Here is a 13,442-nt window from a genome sequence, read left to right as displayed (position 1 = left end):
AATAAATAAGTCATGTGTCCATCAAATAGTTTTGGTATTTCTATCAGCTGGTACATCATGATCATAAAAATTCATGTCATATCTTATTATACTGTATATACTCTAAAGAATAGAATACGTTTATTGAGAGAAAGATGAATAAAGATAACTTACAGAGAAATTGGCCATTTTTCTAAGATTATAGTCTAGTTCAACCGAGTAAACCAAATTTGGTAAAAATATCATGAAAAATTTATGCGACAGGATTCTAGACTTGAGGCTAAATATTCAGTTAATCTATTTGCTCTAGAAGAATACGGGATTTGTTCTCCAACTTGTTCCTCCAAAGAGCTGGTATTTCTGGTTCAAGGAGTATTATTATGATGACATTGCTTTGTCATTTCAGTGTAGTGGGTCAGATGAGAAAGAGGTATCATTAAAATTACTTATGTTGGACTAAGTGTACAGATGGGCCCAGAAGATTAAAAAAAAAAAAAAGTGAGGAAGGAAAGCCCAAGATGGCAGGGTCGAAGTATGTGCACTCATCTTCTCTTGTGAGAACACCAGAATCATGAGTAGCTATATGGCCTTTGTGCCAGCATAACCTGGTCTCTGAGACGATTGGAGCTCCTTAACCAGCTAGCATTGATTTCATCCTAAACAATATGCCTCTGTTATGGGCAGACATTGTGCAAAGTGATTCAGGGAAAGGTCTAGGAAGTTCATGTTCTTTTATGATTACTGTGACATGGCTTCAGTCTATCCTTGAGGTTAGGAGGAGAGAGACATACACTCAGAAGAACATCAAATGCAGCTTGCAATGGTGTTTAAGCCCTAGGAGAAGAAAATGAGTCTTGGAAAAGCCTAACCTCTTAGAGCTTAGAAACTGAGGTCATTTAGCCAACTCTGACTCTCCTGTTTCATGGACGTAAAAGTCTAGTCTTTCCGAGATGAGTTGTGTGAGCTACCTATGGACATAGCTGTTGTCTTCTTGGTGAAGCTTCAGATTTGAAATGAAGAGCCTCATGGAAAGAGGCAACTTGAGTAGTAAACCAGTCTCTGAAACTTGTTTTCCAAAATACTATAGCAGTTCTCCCACTCTGGAGGAAGTTTTCCTCATGGCTATTAACCTGGGGGATGGTAAGTGACCACTCACTATCTCTCTGCCTCTTGTTCCAACAGGTCCTTTGTCATTCAGCAGATCCCGAGCAGCAATTTGTTCATGGTGGTGGTGGACAGCAGCTGCCTCTGCGAGTCTGTGGCCCCCATCACCATGGCACCCATTGAAATCAGGTATATCCTTTTGTGTGTCAGTCCAGCCGCTGATGAAGCTGGTAAGGGGGATCAGCAGTAAGGAAACACAGGGGGAAAATCTCAGAGAGGGAGAGATGATATTCTTTCCACTGTTAGAGAACAGGTGTTAAGGGAGCTAAGTCCCAAGTTTTGACATCTGAAATGCAGAATAAGGAAAAGGAGCGTCTTGGAAATATGCCTTAACTACAGTCAACATAATGAATCACTTAAGTGTGAACGTCTAAAGGCCCAGAAGATCAGAAGGCGTCCGGAATCTTGTCATGGCTTCCATCCTGAGGTAATCTGATACCCCCTCCTACTCTTTTACCATCAGATTCTCCATGAGGATCTCACAGCCGTCAGAGAACTATAGCTCAAAATTTACTCTTGAGAAAGTCATCCCTTTCAGGCAAACCAAGAAATAATATATAGGAATGCTAATGGTACTCTACATTCAGCCTCTCAATGCCTTCTTATTTAGTCTGTACTTAATAGTCTTTTCTTATTATATTCACATATATTTTTTAAAAGCCTCTTTACTATCTTCCCTTTTACAAATGTGCTATAGTTTTACCACTTTCCACTATTTCACATAAAGTGGCTCTGACCATCTTGTTTTACTTATTTCAAATTGTAGTTAAAGTTATTTTCCCTTGCTTACTTTTAGACAGCCTTTTACTTATAAAAAATTCATGTAAAGCAAAAGTCACAATACTAATGTCAGATCAATAGTCACAATATCTAAATGTGGGATAATAAGCCTTTAAACCCCCTATAACACATGAGGTCACAACTATAAAGGCACTACATTTACACCAAAAGTGATGATCAGAGAAAAAATTAAGCTTCTAGTAAGAAAAGCAAACTTATAGATGTAGGTGAATTGTGTCCTTCAAAGTTGTAGGCAAAAAATTTAAATATAGCAAAAAAATTACAATTTAAAAATACTCCACCTCCATCTTGAAAAATAGAAAACTAGCGTAGACCAATTTTTATAGGGATACTGAGAAGATATTTATTTTTTGTAAAATGCCACTGTAGCCCACTGAGTGTTAATGTCACCTGTAAATACCAAATAATTTTAATGTTATTTAAACTATCCAAATACTAGGAAATATTTTAAAGTCAGAGTAGTGCTAAGAAGAATTTGGAATTTATTGAGAATGTTTGCCTCTATGTTCAAGGGAGAGTTCGATAACATATGCTGTAAAGGCTTTTGATAAAATCCAATGATCACCTCTAATAAAAGGTCTGTGTTAAATAGAAATATGAATAATTGTCCCAACACAATAAAGCCACTTCATTTGAAACCAGAACTGCATGCTGCTGCTGCTGCTACTGCTGCTGCTAAGTTGCTTTGGTCATGTCTGACTCTGTGCAACCCCATAAACGGCAGCCCACCAGGCTCCTCCATCCCCAGGATTCTCCAGGCAAGAATACTGGAATGAGTTGCTTTTTCCTTCTCCAGGTCTTGCATGCATGCTAAGTCCCTTCAGTCATGTCCAGCTCTGTGCGACCCCACAGACAGCAGCCCACCAGGCTCCTCTGTCCACAGGATTCCCCAGGCAAGAATACTGGAGTGGGTTGCTATTTACTTCTTCCCAGAACTGCATACTTAGCACTAAATTCACAAGAGTAAAAATCTTTTAAAGTTAATAAGACAGATTGCTTTGGAAACTAGATACATGATAAACACTAAAAAACAAAAGAGCAACAATGACCAAAAAAAAAAAAAAAACACTGTTTTTTTCTTTAAGGTTCTAGACCCAGTAGGATGAAGTCAGTGGAAAAGAATAGATACTCTTATGTATGACAGAAGTTCAGTTCAAAGGGGAGAACATAGAATGGGCTTGAATGGTAAATGATGGTCTCATAAGAAATTCTAGGGATTGGACCCATACTTCTGGATTGGAAGAATTAGCATTATTAACATGGACATAGTACACAAATCAGTCTACAGATTCCCTATCAAAAACACCCACAACATTTCGCAGAACTAGAACAAATAATCTTAAAGTTTATATGTTACCATAAAAGACCCAGAATCACCAAAGCTGATCTGAGAAAAAAGAACAAAGCAGGAGGCATCACCATCCCAGGTTTAAGACAGTGCTATGAAGCTACAGTAATCAAAACAGCATGGCATTGCCACAAAAACAGACATATGGATAATGGAGCAGGATAGAAAGCCAAGAAATAAACCCACATGCCTATGGCAATTAATCTTCAATGAAGGAGGCAAGAATATACAATGGGGAAAAGATAACCTTTTCAACAGGTGGTGTTGGGAAGGCTGGACAGTCACATGTAAACCAGTGAAGTTAGAACACATCCTCACACCAGAAACAAAAACAAATTCATAATGCCTTAAAGGTTTAAATATAAGACATAGCACCATAAAACCCCTAGAAGAAAACATAGGCAAGACATTCTCTGGTATAAATTGTACCAATGTTTTCTTAGGTCATTCTCCTAAGGCAATAGAAATAAAGTAAAAATAAACAGATGAGGCCTAGTCAAACTTATAAGCTTTTATACAGCAAAGAAAACTATAAACAAAACAAAAGGAAAACCTAAGGGGTGGAAGAAAATATTTGCAAATGATGCAACTTCAGTTGGCTTAATTTCCAAAACATACAACAGCTCATACAACCCAAAAACAAAACAAAGCCAGAGAGCCCAGTTGAAAAATGAGCAGATGACCTAAATAGACATTTCTCCAAAGAAGACATACAGATGACCAACAGGCACATGAAAAGATACTCATCATCACTAATTATTAGAGAAATGCAAATCACAACTACAATGAGACACCACCTTATGCCAGTCAGAATGACCATCATTAAAAGGTGTACAAATAACAAATGTTGAAGGGAATGTGGAGAAAAGGGAACCCTCCTACACTTTTGTTAAAAATGTAAATTAGTGCAGCCACTGTGGGAAACAATATGGATGTTCCTCATAAAGGTAAAAGTAGGGTTGCCATATGATCCAGCAATCTCACTACTGGGCATGTATCCAGACAAAAATATCATTTGAAAAGATATATGCAACCCTGTCTTCACAAAAGCACTGTTTACAGTAGGCAAGACATAGAAAGAATCTAAGTGTCCACCAACAGATGAATCTATTAAGATGTGTAGTGCGTGTGTATATATAATGGAATATTACTCAGCCATACAAAAGAATGAAATAATGCCATTTGAAGCGACTTGGAGGAACCTAGAGATTATTATACTAGCTGAACTAAATCAGAAAGAGAAAGACAAATACCATATGATATCCCTTATATGTGGAATCTAAATATGTCACAAATGAGCATATCTACAAAACAGAAGCAAACTCACAGATATAGAGGTGGGGGGAAAGGATTGGAAATCTGGGATTAACAAGTCAAAGTTATTATAAATGGGATGGATAAACAACAAGGTCCTACTGTATAGCACAAGGAACTTTACTCAGTATTCTGTGATAAACCATAATGGAAAATAAAATGGGAATATATATATTATATATATAGTATACTTTGCTGTACAACAAAAATTAATATAACATTGTAGATCAATTATATGCCAATGAAATTTCTAAAAGAAATTCTAGGTATTGAAGAGACCTTCCTATCCAAGACCAAAAAAAGTGGAAGGAAAACATTTATTTAACTATATAAAAATTATAACCTATGATGAAAAAAGATGACTGAGAGTCTGTATCCAATTTATAGAACCTGAATACATTTATAAATCAAAGCATAAAGAGCTCTTTAAATTGATGAAGCAAAAACTGCATTTAAAAATAGACCAAGCTCTGAGACTTCCCTAGAGGTCCAGTGGTTGGGACTTTGCCTTCCAATGTAGGGGGTGCGAGTTCAATCCCTGGTTGGGGAACTGGGGTCCCACATGCCTCACGGCCAAGAAACCAAAATTTAAGAAACAGAAGCGATGTTGTACCAAGTTCAATAAAGATTTTAAAAATGAACTATAAAAAAAGGATCTTTAAAAAAAAAAAAAGAAACAATTAACCAAGGACATGAAAGATACAAGTCATTGGATGATCAGAAAATACAGGTACCAATGAAATATCTGGCAATAGCCATTGAAGGCAAAAATATCCTTTAGCTCTGCACTCTTATTCCTGGACATCTTTACCTTAGGCCAGAGCAGGAACAAATATCATTTTTGGTGAAGGACTTGCATTCAACACTCTTTGTAACAGTAGAGAACACATGAGAAGATGTATGCCCATCAATAAGAAAATAAAAATAGACTGAATAAAAGAAACTTAGAATAGTAGACATGGAGAAATTTCTGTCAATTAGTAGATGAAAATCATAGTACAGAAAGGAGTAAATAATATGATTTAATTTTTGTAAAACAGAACCTCCCTTCCCTGAAATCAAAAAGAAGTCACACGTGTTAATGAAACTTTAACCAAAACCTTAGCCAAGCCTCTGAAATGATCTGAGATGTGATCGTTTACTTAGAAGGTCAATGTTTTGCCTTTATAAAATAATCACAACAGACATCTCTACCAACAGTCCTTTACCTCTTGAATGTTCTGCATTGTAGTATGCAAAAAATTATTTTGAGTATTTTATGCATTGATAAGTGAAGTCAGAGATTGTCTTTACTAATGTGATGAAATGTACACGAGTCCATTTCCTGGACATTATCTAGATTCCAAATGATTTTGTTCATATGCTGGAGAACAGGGAGAGATCTGGGGACGCCACATACCTTGGGAATTTTAAGGCATCTTGGACTCCGTCTCCGCTCTAACCAGCCCTGCCTTTCCCTGTAGGAGAATGCGAGGGAGTGTGGGGGTGCACCGAATCTCCAGGCCAAGATGGTCCTGATCCTGTTCCCTCTGCTTTTGATGCTCTTCTCAAGGTGACATTGATGGAGATGTTCTCTTGGCATGCTAAATTATGGATAAACTGTGAACCAAACTATGGTGCGACATAGGAGACATGAAATGTAGTCCAACCATCAGCATCTCATGATTTTAAACTGTGCGTGATACAAACTCTTAAAAATATGTTGACAGAAAAGTTATCTTTTTACTTTGCCAGTCATGCAAATGTGAGTTTGCTACATTATCATCATCCTTCATCAGAAATGGGACTGCAAGTGGGCAGCATCCCTTCTGCTTGAAACCCATTGAAACCAATTTAAAACTGTGTACTTTTTAAATAAAGTATGTTAAAATCATAATCTCCTGGTTTGGGTTTTGTTATCATTTTATTGCTGAGAATACAGACTGGAAAGTGCATGAAAAAGTCACCCATTCCAGACGGCAAGAAAGAATGGTTGTTGGCAGAGACTTTACTCTAAAGCAGATTCTAGACAAGCATTTAACAATTGTTTAGATGCTCTACTCTGTTTTAAAAATATTTACAGAAGTAAATCAAAATATCATCTACAGCAGAAGAATTTATTACACAGAACCCTGAACTTCAATAGAAATCATAATTTGGATGAGAACACAAGCTTCCATAATATTTAAGTGTTGAAGTATTTGGGAATAGAAATAAAGAAGTCATAAACCCTAGGAATTTGGTCTGAGAAGACTTGAAGGAGGAAAGAATGGTGACTACAAATGACTCAACTTTATTGCTTGAGAATTTGGCTTCTAGCTTTCCCCATAAACAAGAGATGAAATTCAGTCTTATATGTTACAGAATGTGAAACTACTCAGACCTGTAAGCATTAAAACACTGGATTGTGAACCAAAGAAAATAGATTCCATTGGATTGTGATTCCAAAATAACCATTCCAAGTGGAATAATTTCTGTGCCTAGGTAGAAATGAGAATGCCTTTCTTTAGAGGACAAACATCTAAAAGTCATGTGGGGAAATCAAACTCTTAAAAAAAAGGCTGCATTAGCCTATTGATATTTTAGAAAAACTGATGTTACCATACTACTTTATACTATAATGATTCCAGTATTTATAAGAATAATAGTACTGCATTGTTATGCTTCTTTCAATTACTATTTCTCCAACCCACAAAGTCTGCTTGCTCCTGAAGCATCCTAAGTGGACACCTCCCTCAGGGCCTTTGCACTTGCTATTCCCTCATCACAGGATGCTCTTTCTCCCAGATATCTGCATGCTTTCCTCCCTTCTTCAGGTCCTTCTTTTGTGGCAGTCCTTGTTTATAGTTGTAACTTCCACACCCCTTCACCCCTTCTCTCTTCCCTGCTTGATATTCTGCCATAGCAGTTATCACCATTGGATTTGTTTATTGTTTGTCTCTCCCCAGGTGAATATAAACACCAAGAAGGCAAGGATTTTATTTGTTGTTTTTTATTTTGTCACTGCCATATTCTCATCTCCAAGCAGAGAAGAGTAGAGTATCCAGCTCAGAGCAGACCCTCAATAAACATTTAAGCAAGTAAGCAAGTGATAGTAGTAGCAAGAATTGCGGTACCAACATAGAGATGGTTGTGTATACCTATCCCCGTGCTGTAGCGCCATGTGGGAGGACCAGAGTTACTGGACAGAGCATGGAGTAATAGATATCCTCTATTATCCTGCCATTGCCAGTTTTTGAAAACTTCTAATGACAGTATTAATGATTGATGCCAATTGTCTCCAAAGGGATCCCATCACAGAAAGTTTTATTAAAATGTTTGGTTTGCTACTTATAATTAAGATAAACTTTAAAGTGATGCAGTTAAATCTAACCGTATGGCACAGTTACTAAAATTATAAGCTTTGACATTCAATATAATAGGTTAATGGATTCAGAAGTCACCTGGAGCTAGCAGTATTCTTCCTGAACTGTTAGAAAGCTTTCATATATGTGAACATTCACAAAAATATAGTAGAACATTTGCAATAATATTGAAGTTAGACTAATAAATCACAGTCCAGACAAGAATATTTGTGTGATGCCTTTATCTGTCTTAAAATAACAACAGGGCAACTCCATATGCTATACATTCAGTAGATTAAGATGATGTAGGACACTAAAATAAGATAGAAATGGCAGTGGTAAAAAGTATGATTCAATGTATGAAGCAGTTATAAAGTAAGGAACTGTAGCATTATTATTCAAATTATGAGCAGTATAGCACTGCAGAGGATAATATTTCTCTTGTTATAAGAGTCTGTATAGTTTAATAAAATATTAAAATAATAGGGAGAAGAGCACAGTTTTATTACTCTCAATATTAGAGGTCATAATGATTTAGCAGACCCTTGAGGGCCATTTGCAGTGTGTGTGATTTGGGAGCTTTGTGAAGATGCCTCTAATTGGCACGCATATGCTGGGGAGCCTGTCAGGGGCATTTCTACTCATGTGACTTTGTTTTATGTATCCAGCTCTTAGCAGCTGCAATTCCTACTAGGGACTTTGCAGGCATCAACAAATCCCGGGCAGCTTTGCCCACTAGAGAACATTCAGAAATATCTGGAAACATTTTTTGGTTGTCACAGTTTGAGGCAAGAGGAAGTTTAAAACAAACTAATAGATGCCACAGACATTCTGCATCCCCACATGGCATCTAAATTGTGTACCTTGGCTCCGCCAATGCTAGGAATCCCTTACATAGTGTAAGCTACTAAAGTACAGATTCAATTCAGTAGCAATCCTTGTATATCATATCCTAAAATACTCCGATGATGGGGTCCTTGTTGTCCTTCAGGCCTTAGCAGTCTTCCACTGAACACCAGGGAATCCTCGCTCTCCACCTGCCATTTCCTTCAGAGCAAGGTGTGCACAGGGCGCTGGCATTTTCCCTTTCACTCTCAAGTCTCCCCTTCCCACACCTTGTAGGAGGGAGCTAAACTGTCTGAATTCCCCACGCTTTTAATTACTTCTCAAGTCCAGTGACACCCAGCAAGTGTTTGCGGAATGAATAAACCATCTCCACGATTCTGTTTATGAGACCTTCTATTTACAAGTTACTGTGCAGAGAATTTCCATCACCATTTCCTACCCCTGTTATTATTCCCGTTTCACTGATGAGGAAACTGGACTTGACAAGCAAGTTACCCAGATTGCTAGAACCGCTAGGAGGCAGGGCCTCCTGCCTTCACCATTACAATACTGTGTACCACATGCATCAGTATGGCGGCAGACCCTGGTCCCCTCAGACAGGTACAAAGTCAGGATGGCAGTACTTTCTAGTTTAGGATACTATAATTCAGCAGCATTTGGACACATGAAAGGCAATATATGATAGTAGATTATAGTGATATTCTTTGTTAGCTGTGGTTAGAAACAGCAGAGTAATATGGCACTGTGGCTACATCTGTAGTATATTGAAAATACAGTACTTCCTACTGATACACACATTTTAGGTGATGTAGTATGCTTTAAACCAAGAGTCAGGAAGTTTTTTCTGCAAAGGACCAGAGTGAATATTTTAGACTTTGTGGACCATGTCGTCTGTGTCTGTTGCAACTATTGAACTCTGCCATCATAGCACAAAAGCCCCTTGTGTCCCATTAAAAGTTTCTTTAAAGGACACTGAAATGTGAATTTCTTATATTGTTACATGTCGCAAAATTGTTATTCTTTAGAAGTTTGAAGCATCTAAAAATGTAAAGATCACTCTTAGCCTGAAAGCTATACAGAACAGGCAGTGGGCCAGATTTGACACATAGGCCATAGTTGGTCAACTCCTTGATTTAGAAGATTGCTGCTGCCAATTTTTAAGGTTCTCATAATGTGATAACTCAGGAATCTCCTCACAACTTACAGGCATGCATGCTAGAAGGTGTCAGCACTATCAATATGGGAGCTTCTATAGGACAAATATGACCACATGATTTTGACTTTAACATCATACAAGCTAGCACTGTTTAGCACATTGTAAGTACCTGAGTATAATCTAATGCCTTTATATGTATTTAACTAAAACCATAAAAGAACATAACTCATGATAGTGTGCAAGCATCAGTGCCTCTCAGATTGTAAGGGGAGAGTATTGGCTGACATAATGTAGTTCAGCACAGTATACGATCAGTTCTGTTCCCATAATTATATGTAGTAAAGCAAAATATGCTGTGAGAAGGGGGCAGAGTGTATATAACAGACGTGAGGTTCAGAGATGACTTGGCTAAGTGACACAGGTGGTGATGGAGAAGGAAGGCCCTGTGTACTTTGCCACCTTGTTGACGTTCCCCTTGTCACTTTCTTTTCCTGCCAGATGCTTATTCTTGAGACCCAGAAAAGAACAGTTCCACCAGCCATATTGCATTATGCTGTTGGTAATGCTGGCTCCAGCATTACTCCTGCATCATCCCATATACTGTCTTTACAGGAAATTTGACAGTATAATTATTTCACAATATGATGTAGCGATGACACTACTATCATTTCAGTCTCAGTAACACAATCATGCTCTACCTACCTTTTCTAACAGGAAGGCTGTTCTTGTCCATAGTCCTGGCTTGCTTCTAGTTATGACAACAATGCAGCCCCTACGCTGATGCAGCCTGCAGTTTTAGTTGAAACAACACAAGTGCTAATAGGGAGCCCAGTGGTCTATACAGGACTATAACCTACATCTGGAAAACCACCATTGCGACTGCCAAGTTTTCAGAGAAGTAGTTAAGGAAGCATCCCGCTTCTTGGGAAATCACATTTCTCCATTTCACATCACTAAAAGCTTGTAATTTGCCCAATGCACTTGGTGACCACTTGGGTTCTGTGCCAGCTCTGATATTGACAATAGTCTCTTTGCTGCATCACTCTATGTGGTAGAACTATAATTTTAGCATTGTTATGATAGTATTACTAAGCCATGTCACACTTGTTTCCACCTCGGAAGTAATTCTGGCACTACAATAACTAGTGTGTAATATCTATAATTTTAGCAAAAGTACACAATCAGTCTAGCACTTAAATAGTAAGTATTCACTGAAAAGATACACTGCACAAATATTTATAGAATTGAGGTACCATAATGTCTTTTGGTTTAGCACAGTAATAAAACAATATCCTGAAAGACCATACATTTTCAGTTCAGTTCAGTTCAGTTGCTCAGTTGTGTCTGACTCTTTGAGACCCCATGGACTGCCGCATGCCAGGCTTCCCTGACTATCACCAGCTCCCAGAGTTTGCTCAAACTTGTGTCCATTGAGTCGGTGATGCCATCCAACCAACCCATCCTCTGTCCACCCCTTCTCCTCTTGCCTTCAGTCTTTCCCAGTATTAGGGTCTTTTCCACTGAGTCAGTTCTTCACATCAGATGGCCAAAGTTTTGGACTTCAGCTTCAGCATCAGTCCTTCCAGTGAATATTCAGGACTGATGTCCTTTAGGATGGACTGGTTGGATCTCCTTGCAGTCAAAGGGACTCTCAAAGAGTCTTCTCCAACACCACAGTGTGAGTCCTAATATTTGTAATTTGTAGTTCTAAATAAGTATCATATATTTTGCTGCCAATATTTAACATCATCCATGTTATTATTCTTTATTATTGTAGATGCAGTGCATGTAAGATATACTGCATGTAAACACAGCTATCTCCAGGGGATCTTCCCGACCCAGGAATCGAACCCACGTCTCCCACATTGTAGGCAGATGCTTTACCGTCTGAGCCACCAGGGAAGCCCAAAGGCAGTTAATAATGCATAAATGCTGTGCTGTGCTAAGAGCTCTACATTGTTTTACATTATTATCAGATATGTTATAATGTTCTATAATTTTCTAATACCAGGGTAAATAGTAATCTATACTAAGTTTTGTTTTATTCCCATAGATCTAGAACCAACATTGATACCATAATAAATCTATTATCTCCAAAATGTATATCAACAAACAGTTAAATTAGATAGCGCTATCTTGCAGGTATTTAGCATCAATTTGCTACCGGTGAAATATAACGTGTGCTGCTTCTTAACTTGTAGCAATGACACTGCAGTGCTAAAAATTCAGTATCACTTTAGTTTTCAGTGTATTAGTTTTAGTGTTGCTATAACTACAGTAGGTCACATTTAATGTATTTCTCTGACACTACCAAGAGGAATATGTGGCTATTATATAAAGCACAATCTTTGAAGTCAGAATCACACATAAATTTGAGTTACAGCTTCACAACTTAATCTTTATGTGATTTTGCTCAAAATACCTGGTAGTTGTAAGCCTCAAGTTTGTCACCTGTATGAAGGAACTAATCACAGAACCCAACTCACAGTATTGCCTTTAGGCTTAAATGAGACAGTATCTAAATGAGAAATACTTCAAATTAAACATGATACGGTGATTTGGATAATTATTAGTTACTACTATTTTAATTATTTGTACTATTACATTAATACTGCACACTAATTCGGATAATAATACTACTAGTAAGCTGCTTAGAAATAATATTACTATATAATATGCTATCAACTATTTGAACCAGTTTTATAAAAGCAAGTTGTCATCTTATCCTATGCTGCATTGATATCTTCTGGTTTCTTCTGCTTTAATATTGTTTATGGTAATTTGGGGCTTCCCTGGTGGCTCAGATGGTAAAGAATCTGCCTGCAATGCCAGAGACCAGGGTTCAAACCTTGGATTGGGAAGATCCCCTGGAGAAGGGAGTGGCTTCTCACTCGAATATTCTTGCCTGAAGAATTCCATGGACAGAGGAGCCTGGTGGGCTGCAGTCCATGGGGTCACAGAATCAGACACGACTGAGTGACTAACACAATAATGACGTGGTTATTTTAACTCTTTCTTTTGCTCACGACTTTATACCATTCTATCCTAAGTTACTTTCAATGATGGTAGTTCTTAGACATTACTACTTATAACAGACAATCTGTGATTGAGTCATTTTGTGCTTGCTGTAAATGTAACCCCAAAAAAGGTATTTATATAGCTTAACCTACAGACTGTTCTACTTCAATTTTACATCCCAGTTGGATGTATTAGATGCATGCCAATCTTGATGTGCTCCAAATATATCTCTGTATTTTCCCCTCCAACCTGTACTCCCTCTTTTCTCATCTCGGTAAAGAGCTTCAGCAGCCCCACCACCATGATCCAGCGGTGTAATCCAAATAATATGGACCACCTTTGACTCCTCTCTTCCTCACTCCACATCGTCCCCCAGGAAGACTAGCCCTGCAAAGCGTATTTGAAATCTTCCTGCAGTGTTCTATCTGTGTCACTAATCTTAGTACAAACCTTGAGACTCTCTTTACAGAACAACTGAAGTAGCCTGCTCAGA

At 37.9% G+C, this 13,442-nt stretch overlaps 1 protein-coding gene across 2 annotated transcripts in view; it reads left to right on the top strand.

Moving 5' to 3' along the window:
* The window catches only part of CACNA2D3 (calcium voltage-gated channel auxiliary subunit alpha2delta 3), an 879,694-nt gene extending 873,212 nt beyond the window's left edge, over positions 1-6,482 (top strand). For both annotated transcript variants that reach the window (XM_060402372.1, XM_060402371.1), the window contains 3 exons: positions 1,162-1,277; positions 1,491-1,570; positions 6,070-6,482. In XM_060402372.1, the coding sequence (XP_060258355.1) occupies positions 1,162-1,277; positions 1,491-1,570; positions 6,070-6,162 (289 nt within the window). In that variant the 3' untranslated portion in view covers positions 6,163-6,482. The remainder of the gene's footprint in view (positions 1-1,161; positions 1,278-1,490; positions 1,571-6,069) is intronic.
* The last annotated feature ends 6,960 nt before the right edge of the window (positions 6,483-13,442 follow it).

This window comes from Ovis aries, chromosome 19 (assembly GCF_016772045.2).
Source record: "Ovis aries strain OAR_USU_Benz2616 breed Rambouillet chromosome 19, ARS-UI_Ramb_v3.0, whole genome shotgun sequence".
NCBI classification, from domain to species: Eukaryota; Metazoa; Chordata; class Mammalia; order Artiodactyla; family Bovidae; genus Ovis; species Ovis aries.
Note: the sequence above shows the minus strand (reverse complement) of the source record. Positions and strands in the feature narration are given on the sequence as shown.